This window comes from Uranotaenia lowii, chromosome 3, assembly GCF_029784155.1.
Source record: "Uranotaenia lowii strain MFRU-FL chromosome 3, ASM2978415v1, whole genome shotgun sequence".
Classification (NCBI taxonomy): Eukaryota; Metazoa; Arthropoda; class Insecta; order Diptera; family Culicidae; genus Uranotaenia; species Uranotaenia lowii.
The window spans coordinates 125290683-125305800 of NC_073693.1; the positions used below are offsets into that span (position 1 = coordinate 125290683).

The window sequence follows — 15118 nt, forward strand, 5'->3', positions numbered from 1 at the left end:
AATTTTCATGAGGATTTGTTTCGTACTTCGTATAGTATTAATTTTTCACAAAAAAAGGAATCTCCTTATCATCTTTAAAATATTATAATTTTTGAGCACCACGAAATAAGCTCTTATGATCTTAAAATAACCTTGATCTATAATGTACGCACTGCAACATGATGTACACATTGTTTCTCAATTTTTACCATCATAAATTTTTTGATTTTTCACTTTTATCAATTTTAAAACACGTTTTTTACTTAAATTGGTTCACTAGGGGCATATAGAGCACCATATTATCGAGGCATAATGAGCATTTTCTGCCGTAGAATCTAGCAGCGAATTAAAATTGATTTATAGCGCCACACCTTGACTAGTTTTCATCCGACAATTTAGCCTATTGGTAAGGTGTCGGAGAGGTAATCAAAAGAATAGCGTGATTTTTTTACATTAACAGTTCATGATCGATTTTTTTATTGTTACATTATACGGCTAGTAGCATCATCCTCCGAACAAAGCACTTAATGTATGCGTGCGTGAATTGTTTGTATTCTACAAACAGACCTAGATTATTTTGTTATTGCTTTGTTTGATGAATCTACGACTCACCTGACTTCATCGAATTGAATTCGCTGCTAGATACCCCGGCAAAAACGTACATCTTGCTCTGATTAATGGTGCTCATACTGCCTCAGGGGGGGTTCTCATTATGCCTCCACAGTGGCTGGTTTTCAGCTTTTGGCAAAATTTTTTAAAATGCATTTTTTAACGTTTTCATCTAGTTTTTCACGTTTCAGCCCGTTAGGGAATAGGCTTTTTAAGTGTCTGAACACGAAACAATAATGTAACCTCCATATTATAGCTATTTTCTATGGTTAAATAACCGTTTTCCTTAAGGTGGCCATTATGCCCCCATCTCCCCTACAACTGAACCGGATTGCAGCTGCCCACCATTGAATTATTTCTATCGGCCAATGATCTAAAGCCCAAACCGAAAGCAACATTCACCCTTACTTTACATACAAGTATGCCTAAATGGCCAAACTAAAGCAGATTGGAAGGGTGCACACGGAAAATTCCAATAATAGAGCGCTTCCGGAAAATAAGAAAACCTTGGCCGGCCAATATTAAACACATTCGAGGGATGAACGACATTCGTTTAGCGCTGCTGAGCCATCGATATGCAATGGCCGATTCTGTGAGTGCATTTGTCCAGCCCAACCAACCAGTCGATGATGTTTTTGGATAAGGCACATGAGGTTGTTCGAATTTAGAATCTCCCGCAGGTATTGACAAGCTGTCAGCTAGCGCCCGGTTTCCGGCAATCTGTTTTATCCAACCAGCGCTATTTTTTGTTGGTGCTTTTTGTCATTCACAGATGTGAACCGACTTGCAGAGTAGCAAGCACACCAAGCTCATGTCCGCTGACATCAATAAAATGGCGAAGCAGGGGAATAAAAACTCAATTTTCGTACATCATCCGGTGCTTGAAACAGATGGCAGGTTTAAGCTCTGGCAGAGAGTGGTTTAAATTGTACAGCTATCTTAGCTTGCAATTTTGTATCGATTGAAGCCTTTTTCCGAGACAGGTACATGATTTGGAATTTATAAACAAAGCTTCTTAGGTGCAAAAAAAATTGAATCTGTTTGAATATATAGCAAAAGACAGTGCCACCTTATGAAATAGTGGACGTTTCATAAACCCATGGAAAATGACGAGTTTAATAAAAATTAAAAATATAACTTCTTCAAATAATTTGTAAACCTAAAGCTTGCAACCTAGCTGGACCAAGCAAAGGAATTTCACTTCACATCTGCGCAAGATTTTGGCTACTTTGTCAATCAAACTTGATATGTACGGGAAAGATTACCTTGTCACCGACATTTATATCAAGGATCCCAAAAATCATCTTATTAGTTAAATTTTCATAATTTGTAGATACGTAAAGAGCGAATATGACATTATTGCGACACATTCAACGTGGCATAGCTGTTTTACCATTGGGTAAAAATCAACCTAATTTTACACACTTTCTCATTGACGTGTATTGTTTACATGCTGTCAAACTCGAGGTCGTGTTTTTCGATTTAACGAAAATGAAGGTGAATAAACGCGAGTCGAGAGAACAGATTCTTTCCAAACACCTGAAATTTCCTGACCTGTCGCACCGGCAGTTGGGAAAAATGTTGCACATTCACCATTCAACCGTCTCCAGAGTGTTGAAGCGGATCCAGGAGCGGTTGACTTTGGACCACGGTAAAGGAGCTGGAAGAAAACCGGAACCGGAGAACAAAAAGACGGAGGGAAAGGCGAAGCGGATGATTAAAGCAAATCTCAACGTTTCAAGCCGTGATTTGGCTAAACAGATCGGCATGTCGCAGAGCTACGTACAGAATGCAAAGAAGAGAGCTAGACTACATACATACAAGGTACAGAACATCCCAAACCGCGATGAGCGACAACAATCGACGGCTAAAACTCGGGCACGGAAGCTCTACGAGAAGATGCTGACAAAATATGGCTGCTGTGTGATGGACGACAAAACGTATATAAAAGCCGATTTTAAGACCAAGCCCACCCATTGCAATGGTTGCTAAACCTCGAATCGAGTAGATTCAGCAACTTATCTATCAACCCATCATCGCACCAACAGTCGCTTACTTGATTTGAGAAATAGCGTTCGAGCAGTAGGTTGTTACAGGATGCGTTTATGTAGCAACCCGGTAGCAACGCAGTCGGTCGTCGCTATCAGAAAATAAACAAACACATATACCAACGTGGATGGCAACAATGGGTGCGAAAATCAGTAAGTAGATAAAAACGCTACGAATCAAAACATCTAAAATACCGACTGAAATAGCAACGCCCGGTGGGTTTGGTCTAAGCAAATTCCAGGGATGGAGTTTTTCAGCGGCAAGAGCAAGTAAAATGTGGACGTCGAATTTAAGAAAAAGAAAATGTTCAAGTCCAAATATTTCGTTTGGCAGGCCATCTGCTCTTGCAGCAGCACAACGAAGCTCCGCTTTTTTGGCCAGATTTGGCATCATGCTTTATTTATAAAGTGTCCTAGTGGTATGAGGCCAATTCTGTCCATTTTGTTCCAAAGGACATGAAACCGCCATTCCAAAAGCTTCTGAAGCACAAAATCTGGCAAATGATTCGAATTGAGGACGCCAAAATCTATTACAAGTAATTTTACAAAATCTATTTACTATTCACTAGGCTAGGCTAGTGAAGTAGACAATGTGCAACTTGAGACCCCATACACCCAACCTTCGGGTAGTGGTCATATCACCTCTTGTCTGCAACTCCGATTCTCTACCTCCCCGTGGTGCTAGCTGGGGTGCGAGCAACCTTAGCGGAGATCGGGTACCCAACCCCGGTGGATGCTTTGGTCGCATGCAGACTGAGTTAGGGGGCTTCGTACGCGTCTGTTCTCCATGTTAGGGGCGGCGTGCGGAGTGCAACAACGTCCTGGTGGTGTTCGGGACCCAAAACAGCAACATCACGACGGTCCTCCTGCGAGATAGTGGGGTTAGCTGCGGGCCTTGCGAGCCTGTGACTACAAAAAATATAAGCAACGAACAACGAACAACAAATTTCGGATGGAAATCGGCAAAGACCCACGCGACGATTTACTATTCATACTTCCCCAGCCATAACTTATGCCTGACCCCGGAGAATAACAAAAGATTGTTATTATTCTTCTTGTCTATGTTCATATTTTCCAATATGTTAACTTAAAAACATTGAAATAGCAGAGAACATAAACCGGCCGGGCCCACTGTGGAGCAAAGAATGCAGAGACGTCAGGATGGAAGGAAATATTCAAGAATAAATTAACATTACGAATTTTTCATTAAGTATTGTTCCGGATTTCTGTATACCATCATTTCTCATCATTGAACAAAGTTAAAACGCCTTATATCGCTCTTGGAAAGAAAAAAGAAAAAAAAAAGAATGTAAGTAGAACACAAAACCTTTCAAGATCTGTTGACACATTGCGGACCAAATACGATATATCCCGCTTTCCACTCGTCACTAATATGCTACTGCCAGAAGCATAACTCAAATGTTAAGAATTAAATAATTATGGAGCATACTCGAAAAAAATGCAACACTTTGTTTTGTGCATAATATTTGAATGGATTGATGGAAATTAATGCAACTTTCAGCGAAATCAACTGGTAGTGTTTACATCTGCAATTTTTTGTGATGTTCTGTCAAGAGGTTTCTGAAAAAGCGTCCAATGAAGCAATTTTTCGACTTCAATTTTTGGACAACTCGTGTGCCATCTATAATGCATACTCTGAACCTTCCTCTTTTCAAATCAAGGTTATTTTTTATTACGTTTTCTGTTTACAAAAGCTTGACTTCCAAAACAACTCAAAATTTTGAATGTGGTCGAAAGCACAAAAACAACACATTTGACTTTTTATCACTCCGCCACCGTTTTTGCGTAATGGCACGATTCCAAATTCAACTTACAAGGAGTATAAATTTTGTGGGAATTATTTAAGTACTTTTCAGAGAAAACGGTCGCATTTGGAGACAGTCTGCTTTGTATTTGTAGCTATTCATTGTGTCAATCGTTATGAAAGATTGAGTAATTTGCAGTTTCCACAGATTGTCAGCCTCTTCAATTTTTTAAATTTTTCTTCTTGTTTATCTCAGGGAAATACAGGCGGTACTTGTCGAAGAAAGTTTCTGGTTAAATTCGTGCCAAGTGACAGTTAAAGAGTTCGTTTTGCTGTCCATGTCGATTTTTTTTAAATATCTCCTCACAAGCAGTTCAAATATTTTGTGCACAATTTGACCACCATATTCTCTTTATTTTAATGGTGGGCAGCTTTTCTACTTTGTAGTAATGAAGTCAGATCTATTTATAAGTCAGCTAGACATACCAGTCAGAAAAATTGGACTTTTTTATCACTTCCTCTATTCATATTTTCGAATTAAACTTGAAAAAACCGCTCACATTTCTCAATAATCTTTACTTTTATTCACTATTGGATCCTTTAGGATTTCTTAAACAATTTACCATGTGAATTTTGGTCGAACAGTTGATTTTCCAGCTGTTTTTGGGTCTCCTTTCTGGAACATTTTTGGATTTTTCTCGATCCTGCTCAAAAAATTTTGTCAATGAACAGTCGTATTGGACGCTATCTCAAAAACCACTTGACAGATTGTCACAAAATTTTGTACACTAGCAAACTACATTAGGGGGTAGTGTTCCTAAATGCGCATGTTGGGTAATATGCGCATACAGCCGATTGACGATATGGCTAGAGATTCATCATATCTAATCAGTGCAGTTTGAGGGTAATACGCTTTTAACACATGGCCACGGTGTCTCTGGGAGAAAACTTTATTTTTCGAAAATTAGCATCGCTAATTTTTGCACCATTCGAAAGCTGGGACCTTCCCCTTTCATTTGAGTCCAAATTTTAAATAATCCACCGGGGGGTCTAGAACATTTTATTTTTTTGAAGATTTTATAAACTTTTAAACGGTTTTTTCAAAGACAAAATCATACTAATCACTGTGAAAACGCTCGTCTTACCTTTAACGTAAATCCAACATCATATGTCATTAATATAATTTAAAAGGAAATTTCTCTGGCTACAATTTTGTAGAAGACATCAAAGTGATACAAATTGAGAGAAAAGAGTTGGAATGTCACAAACCAAATGATTATTATTTCATTTGAAAAATCTAATAAAACTTTTCACCACTGATTGTACTAAGACCAGAAAAAGTATTCTACGAGCTTAGTTATTGATTGTTGAGTGTATAAATGTTCAAAACGGTTTATTTACATTAAAAAATGAATATTTTACATTAAAATGATCAGGATTATCTGAAGTTATGAGCATTTGTAGAATTTTATTTTGGAAAAAATGTCTCCCGCCTTTCTTGAAATTTATATTTTGAGCTTAGTTAGTTTGATTACTTTATGAACAACCATTTGGGCCTAGGAAACAAATATGATTAACCTCTTACATTCTAGCTCAAATTTTAAATAACCCTTATAAAACCCTGAAAATGGACTCATGTGTGTGTGGGAAGGGGTTTTACCCTAAAATGTCCCTTTTCTCAGATGGTCCCTGTTCAAAAGTTGAATATAGCAAGCAGCAAAATACAAGGAAAAAAAATAAAAAGGCAATGATGGACGTACATGGGAATAACATTCAGAAAATTGAAGCAAATCTACAGATCAAAAAGTCAAAGAGACATCATTAAAAATATCTTTTAAGATAATCCAGCCCAAGTTCCCATGTACGGGGGATAGTGGAGGGCCATCATCAAATCTCAACATCAACTTTGTTTTCAACAATTTTAAGAGATTGATTTGATGTAATACTATTATCTGAAATTATTTTCTCAATTCACTTTTTGTTGTCAGATCTGAAGTCTTCAGATTTTTTTGCGAATTTTTTATATCGTTTTCTGAAAATTTTGCATTTGTTCAAATTGATGATTTTTGTTCAAGTTTCCTAGATAAAATAAAAAAAAAACCTGGGTTTTTATCTGATAGTAGGAAAAACCTGCAATCATTTGTCTGTAGATTCCTGCATTTTTGGCTTTCCCCTGGAATGTTATTTTCTTACTTAATGAAAACAAAATATAACATCGTGTCATGAAAAGTATTTAAAACAGTGGCTACAAATGCTTAAAATAATTTTTCTACATAGATATATTTGCCCAAATTAAGCACCTATTTTGAAAAAGTGCCTAACATTGCTCAAAGAATGAAATGAGTAACCAAATTTTCAAGTCAAGCAGGTGCCATCTTTTTTTATATGGCCGGAACAAATTTGAAATCTATCTTTTGTCATTAGGAGTTGAAACATCAAGAGGAAAGAGGAAGGGATTCAAAATAAAAATTTATTCAAATTTTCAATACAATGGAAAAAAATGAACTAAAGCTGGCTTGCAACAAACTTGTATACAATCTACATCGTACAAAACCAAACAATCGAGAAAATTAAGATCAAACATTTGGAAAAAAATTCTAAACGACAGGTGATATTACTTCCATCTTCTACAGTGTGGCTTTCGTTTTTTCAACTACTTGAATTTTCGAAGAATGTATCAAATGTTTTAACCTTAAACTTAATTATTCCCCACATCGGGATTTTTGGAAAAATCGGAATGACAAAAAGAAAGAATTTGATATTTGTTCCGGATGATTCAACCCCAAAAATGCTCATAACTTCAGATAATTCTGATCAATTTAATGTAAAATATTGATTTTTGATGAGAACACACCGTTTTGAATATTTATATGTACATTCTACAATCAATAACTAAGCTCGTAGAATACTTTTTCAGGTTTTAGTACAATCAGTGCACAGTGGTCCAAAATACGAAAAACGTGATCGTTGCTTATAACTTTTTTAGGTCACATTTAAGCATATGGATGTCTTTGGAGAAGTTTTTCAGTAAAATCAGCTCTATAATAAAAAACTATTATTTTTCTGATTAATCCCCCTACAAGTGAGATAAAATTTCTAACTTCTCTGTTATAGGTTTTAGCTCTTTGATGTCTTCTACAAACTTGTTTAAAATCAAAATTTCTACAACTTTGTCTCGAATGCCAAGTTTCTGAAATAATTAATATCCGAGATATCGGTCAAATAAGAAACTTAACCTCTAAAAATTAGTTTATTAATTATAACTTTTTTCAGTCAATTTTAAGTTCAATAATATGTTCCACAAAGTTGTTTGTCTTACTAAAATACACCACTTTGTTGAACATTTTAAGTTTGTAAAATGTGATACTGCAGAGCTATGTTAAAAATATTACCGAAAAAAGGGCTTTTTCATGCCTTATTTTACAAACACCGGGCAACATCGGGCAGCCCGCTTTAGATGCAAAATAAAGTCGAAGATTTCGTCTACTAGATGCAGGTACAACCGTCTGTATCCACTTGTATCCAAGCGAGATACATCAATTTTAATTTTCCATGTTTGCATTAAAAACAACGATTTCTATGAAACTACATATAGTGCATTCTACCACGTGTGTTTTCTTCTAGCTTTTCCCTGCGCGATGTCAGAAGCAAAGGTTTGGAAGAACATTTGTATTATTAGCATCGGGTTATTGTGTGTTCAATTGAAATTGATATCCTCTAAAAGCTGGAGATGCTAATAATACAAATACGCTTCCAAATCTTTGCTTCTGACATCGCGCAGGGAAATGCTAGAAGAAAACACACGTGGTAGAATGCACTATATGTAGTTTCATAGAAATCGTTGTTTTTAATGCAAACATGGAAAATTAAAATTGATGTATCTCGCTTAAATACAAGTGGATACAGACGGTTGTACCTGCATCTAGTAGACGAAATCTTCGACTTTATTTTGCATCTAAAGCGGGCTGCCCGATGTTGCCCGGTGTTTGTAAAATAAGGCATGAAAAAGCCCTTTTTTCGGTAATATTTTTAACATAGCTCTGCAGTATCACATTTTACAAACTTAAAATGTTCAACAAATGGGTGTATTTTAGTAAGACAAACAACTTTGTGGAACATATTATTAAACTTAAAATTAACTGAAAAAAGTTATTATTAATAAACTGATTTTGAGAGGTTAAGTTTCTTATTTGACCGATATCTCGGATATTAATTATTTTAGAAACTTGGCATCTGAGACAAAGTTGTAGAAATTTTGATTTTAAACAAGTTTGTAGAAGACATCAAAGAGCTAAAACCTATAACATAGAAGTTAGAAATTTTATCTCACTTGTAGGGGAATTAATCAAAAAAATAATAGTTTTTTATTATAGAGCTAATGTTTTTGACAAACTTCTCCGAAGACACCAATATGCTCAAATGTGACCTAAAAAAGTTATAAGCAACGATCACGTTTTTCGTATTTTGGACCACTGTGCAGTGGTGAGAAGTTTTATTAGATTTTTTCAAATCAAATAATAATCACTCTGTTTGTGCCATTCCAACTCTTTTCTCTCAATTTGTATCACTTTGATGTCTTCTACAAAACTGTAGCCAGAGAAATTTCCTTTTAAATCACATTTTTGACATATAATGTTGGATTTGCACTAAAGGTAAGACGAGCGTTTTCACAGTGATTAGTATGATTTTGTCTTTGAAAAAAAACCGTTAAAAAGGTTATAAAATCTTCAAAAAAATAAAATGTTCTAGACCACCCGGTGGATTATTTAAAATTTGGGCTCAAATGAAAGGAGAGAGTCCCAGCTTTCGAATGGTGCAAAAATTAGCGATGCTAATTTTCGATAAATAAAATCGTTCCATGAGAGAAACCGTGGGCATGAAAAAATTAAATTGTTATATACATAATATAGCCAAACAAATTTAAAAATTCAAACAAGATATTTGTCAGTTTTGTTATAATATATTGAACTTTAATTATTGTGCGTACAGATTCTGTGAACAACAATTTTTGTGGTTTTTCTTTCTTATTCATCTGCAAATCCGAAATTCAACAAATTGAAGCTTTTGGCAAAGTTGTAAATGAAAAGATATTGGAATAAGAGACAGGTTCTGAATGCCCATATCAAGGCAGGTTAAATGCCTATATCAAGAAAAATAGATTAGTCTTATAAATTTTTTACTTTCTATCATTTAAACATTAAATCTACGCTCAAATCACGATCTTACAGCGAAAAAAGAAGAACTTCCTACTGATCCGATAAAAATACAATATGAACAAAATATTACCCTGAAATATGGCCATATGGCATACTTAACTATGTTTCATGCAAAAGAACTAGTGATGTAAAAAATTTCACCAAAATTTCAGCCTTGACGTATGCTTAACATCCGTTTCTACCACTTTCAATTAAATAATTTCAAAATATTGCAATTGTAAATGAAATATAGCTTGAAACATAAATATGCGCATTAAGCCGGCTTTTATTATAAAATTATTTTACAAAAACTGTAAGAGATTTTAACATAAAATTTGCTCTTACGTATAGAAAACAGATGTCCGCTCATGTGCATATAGTTTTCAGACTCCTATCTATTGAAATATGGGAGAAAATGAGGGCTTTCCTTAATATGCGCATATAGTCCGCCTTTCCGCTACTAGGAAACTTCACCGAAAATTTCATCAATTTCCATCCATGCATTCAAAAGTTATTCACAAAACGGAGTGCTGCATTTTTTCGAACACACTCCTTAAACACTCCCACTTTAATAGTTCCAAAAACAGACCAATTCCGGCGAATATTTCTCCAGTTTTAAAAGGGATATTCTCTTATTCCAATTCAATTTATGTAAAGTATCTGACTTCAAATCTTTTGGTCTCACTGTGTTTTGAGGCACAGAAAATGAAAATTTAGATTATGGGAATTTCGTAAACTGTGAAAAAATTTCAATGTTGTGCCTGTATGAGAATAAAAAAATCTGTTAAAAAACCAGAAACATCTGGCATCCCAATTATTCGGTTCAGCACTGCTATGAAAAGCAGTGAGATGATTTCTTAACCTTTTTTTGGTTATGAAACCTCAATTTTGATGTACATAAATTAGCAATTTTCGATTGAATTGTTTTTGGATATTTTTTATATTTACGAAGGTTGATACAACGTCCATCTCCAGATGTAAAGATTAAATTGAACTGCCTCGGTAAACAAATCAAGTTTCAAATTATGACTCAGAAAAACTGGTTCAAAAATTTTTTTAAACTCTTATGAAAACACGTTCTCTGGGCTTTTACAAATGTTAAACGAGAAATTATCAGTAAGAAATCCATTCAAAAAATGATTAAAGTCATTTTTAAACAAAATTATATTATTCTAAATAAGGAAAGTAAAACAAAAAAGGTATATACACTCAGAAGAAATCCTTTTCTGAATTTGATAAGACACGTCCTAATAACCTCTTTTTTGTGTCCAAAACAATTTTTCATAAGAATCTTATGAATTTCTTTCATTTTCATAAGAAGTTTTTATGAATAACAGAAGAAACTGCTTTGTGAAAATAAAATGAACAATTTATTCGGAAGGAAAAAAACGCACAAGATTGTTTTTCATCAGAAGCAATTCAGAAAAAATAAAACATTTAAAGTAATCGTGTCATTGATCTTCTCAATGATAAGTTTATTTAGCAAATTCCATAATTTTTGTTAATTTGAAAAATATTTTGGAAATATTCATAATCTTTGAATCTTTTCTTACTTTGTTTATTTGGACAATTTCAACCGGAATAAAATTGCTTCTGATGGCCACGATTGTGAAAAAAATTCATAAAAAAGTGAATAAATTCAAGAAATGAGACTCAAATTATCAATGTCTCGGAAAAAAAATTCATTTTTATGACATTTCCTGCTTTTTGAAAACAATCTTATGAAATTCCAAATGTTTTGACAAAACCATAAGATTATCTTTTGAAAAACTAAACTTCCTCTTTAAAAAGATGTTCATCCAGAAAGTTCATTTCAGTCATAAGATAATCTTATAAATTTCATTAATTTTTCTTATAACGCCAGTTCATAACAGAATCTTATCGCATACATAATAGTATTTCTCTGAGTGTAACACTTTTGCAGGTTTTAAAGAGTTTTTTTTTGAAAATGTTGTACTGGATATTCAGATTGATTGTTATTAGGTACTTAGAGATGTACCGAATATTCGGTCGGCCGAATATCGCTGAAAAACCGTTAAGCCGAATATTCGGCTCACCGAATAGTTGAGCTAAGTATTCGGCCGAATAGGCCGAATAGGCCGAATATCTACTACAGACTTGTAAATTTTTCAAATAACTTTAAGTAATTTATAAAATATCCAAAAGTAATGTTGTAAAAGCTACACAATCATTGAAACTTATGGTTTCAGCAAAACATCTAAGGTGTATCCACGAATATTTCACTGTAGATCGTACAGGTGAATGCTGAACGGTATCGCTTTATGCTTTGATTATAGTTTATTCCAGATTTTCTGGATATATTCTGGATAATCCAGATAAGTCAATTCTGGACGGGATGTCCAGATATTGTTTAAAACTTACCGAGGTTTGCTTGGGTTTATTCAGATTATTTGCTAAATCAAATTATAAACTCAAATTCTTCTCTAAAATTATCTAGATTTTGTGTTCAATTTTTAAAAAAATTTCAAAATTATAACATAAATGTTGTCCTTTTTTATTTTTATTTTTACAAAAATCGTTCTGGTTGGTTGATCGTCTGGATACGTGTGGTTGAAAGTATGGTATTCTTAAGGTTAAAGATAATCCATCTTTTCAGCAATTATTTTAAAGATATTTTGCTCAAATTCGACCGTTATCAAATTCAATATCAGAGAAGCTTTCAAATAGCTTGACACCTGTTTCGACATTTTTTATCCCAGATTTCACATGAACGCAATCGCTTTGGTAATAAACGCTCTCGAAGCGACTAGTCATCTGATGTCTTTTCAGTTATTGCTGACATTTAAGAGTCAGAAAGACTCCTACTTAAAAAATATTTTGTAACACATCATCCGATAATATCATCTGGCTGAAAATAATCGACTAAAAACATGAGGGGCATTAATATGGAAGAAATAGAAAGCATTGAAATAATCGCTTAAGGTTTTTTCATTGAAAACTCAAAAATATATTCGACCGAATATTCGGCCGAATATTCGTTTGGCCGAATAGTTGAAAAGGTCAATATTCGGTATTCGGCCGTTCGCCGAATACCACTATTCGGTACACCTACAATTTTATATTTTTAAGCTTATTAAAAACAATTAATCAGGAAGAATTTGAGTCATTAAAAACGCAAACAACAAAAAACAACCAGGTCATCAACTTACAGAATGTCCAGTGGCAACGAAACGGAACAATCCCTCAATTGGTCACCGCGTCGTTTTTTGGGCATCGGTGTGAGCAGCAGAAACGATCTCCTAGTATTTCCGTTTCCGCTGGTTCCATTCGCGGCCAACAGGTCGAAGCATCGGGGGCCTTTCGGGGAGGGCCTTTCTGGGAGGTGCTGGTGATGGGGGCGGTTCGAGCCGGAAGTGGCGGGATGCAATTTGATGATTGATTTTTTCGATCCTTCTTCTGGATCTTGCTGCTGGCTGTCTGCCGCTTGTTCTATAGCTAGTAGTACGTCGTTCACATCCACTACGCGACCGAATCTGAATTCACATTCACACGAGCACATCAAACCCAACTGGGACGAGCGAACTTTTCCACTTGCCGAAACCTAGATCTCACTTGACTTTTCTGTGTCGCTTTTCTCACAGAGGCTAAACTTTTACTGACACTTTTCCATTTGATATGGCATGACTTTTTTGCTGCTTGCTCTATTTTCTTTCCCCTTCCTTTTTTATCAGGACACTAGAGCAGATGCACTTTGGATTTTTCCTACACTAATCGAGAACTTTCCCCCACAGACGAAGCCACTTTTTGATATGTATTGGGTTGGGATATTGATCTTACTTGATGAACTACTTCATCGCTTTCCTAATAAAAACTATTTATCAAATGCAGCGCTTGAATCTTTTCTTCCCGCGTTTCACAGCGTTGCAAAAACCTACTTATACTCTACTAGATAACCATGGCTGCAAAATTGTAGCCACAGAATACGATATGAGGCAACCGATATGATATGTATTCGATTTTCAGGACCCGCTGCTGCAGACAATCTGGAAGGAGAATGAAAAGAGCATAGTTAGTGCAACTGTGAAATAATTTGAAATTTGATTAAAAGATTACAGCGATTAGTGCTATAAACTTATGCTGATAGCTTTAAGACTACAAATTGAACGCCAATTGAAATCCAAAAGGCTACCATCTGGCAGATTTCCATCCTACTAAGGCAAAAGTAGCTGTTGGAAAATTCATTGTACAGGGTCTGGCAATTAAAACAGCTACAATATTACTTCAACAATTATTCTTGCACGTAAAACGGTATTCGAAGGCCCCTCGTCCTTTTCTTTACATTGTGTCATTAAACTGTTCCAGAAATTATAAGCACACCTAATGTTAACGGTCATTTTGAATCGATTTTTTTATTCTACTGGCTGCGTCCTTTTGTTCACACATTTCTGTACGCGATAACATAAAAAAACATTCAGTTTGTGATTAAATTTCAAAATGCGTGGTCCTACTCAGAAGAAGAGAAAAAGTATCGAGCACAAGTGGAGTACTGTGAGTGGAATCTCGTTGAGAAATTGGTCAAAGAAGAGGATGTTAGCGTCGGAGCGGTACGGACAGCTATTAAAAAATATGGTGAACATTGTACATTTGAAGATGAACCGAGTAGTGGTCGAAAATCTGGTCCTGTAAGTCCTGCTATCAACAAAAAGATCAGGGATGTCTACAAACAGAAACCATCGGCTTCCGTTTGGGATGTGACGAGAAAAGTCGGAACCTCGACGTCTCACGTGATGCGTGCTAAAAAGAGACTTTGGCTCAAGACGTACTGGAAGCAGATAAAACCTAAAAGGAACCCAAATTAAGCCGCTTCTTTCAAACCAAGAACTCGAAAATTGTATGTTTCAATATTTCGTAAAAGTTCTGGATGCATTATAATGGACTATGAAACGTATGTGAAATTGGACTTTGAAACCCTTCCTGGGCCACAATGCTTCACTGCACGCAAGAACAAGGATATCCCCGAAACGGAGAATGCCATTTCCACCGAAAATTTTGGCAACAAGATGATGGCGTGGTAGGTACTTTGCGAGTGCACAAAATATCTATCCCATACGTCACATAGGAAACAATTAACAATCAGAACTATATCAAGAAATACCTCCATAACCATAGGCTTTAGACAACAGTAATAACACAAACAAAAAGGTGGCTGATGACACCAAACTGACTACGATACGGAGGATTGGAGAAGCCCTAAATATACAAAAAGTATTGACTTCAGATAAAGATAGCTATGTGGCATCTAAACTAAATGAGTAATCTTTAGAGAAGTTGTGCACCATGTTATACGAAACCTAAAAAAGTATTTACCTGCAAATGATTGACGAAAAAAATCACCTATCGTAGAATAAAATTGCTATGGAAAATTATGGACGAGAACGGCTTTTCCGGGAAGCTGATCAGACTGATCAAGGCGACAATGGATGGAACGCAGTGCTGTGTGCGGATTTCGGGTGAATTGTCGAGTTCATTCGAATCGCGCAGGGGGCTTCGACAAGGTGATG

The 15118-nt window shown here is 35.3% G+C and overlaps 1 protein-coding gene across 1 annotated transcript in view; it reads right to left on the reverse strand.

Annotated features, from left to right (window-relative positions):
- LOC129751722 (heparan sulfate glucosamine 3-O-sulfotransferase 5) overlaps window positions 1-13596 on the reverse strand; it is a 368160-nt gene extending 354564 nt beyond the window's left edge. Inside the window, exon 1 of the mRNA XM_055747388.1 lies at window positions 12767-13596. Within this exon, the coding sequence (XP_055603363.1) occupies window positions 12767-13116 (350 nt within the window). The 5' untranslated portion in view covers window positions 13117-13596. The remainder of the gene's footprint in view (window positions 1-12766) is intronic.
- Window positions 13597-15118: the final 1522 nt, after the last annotated feature.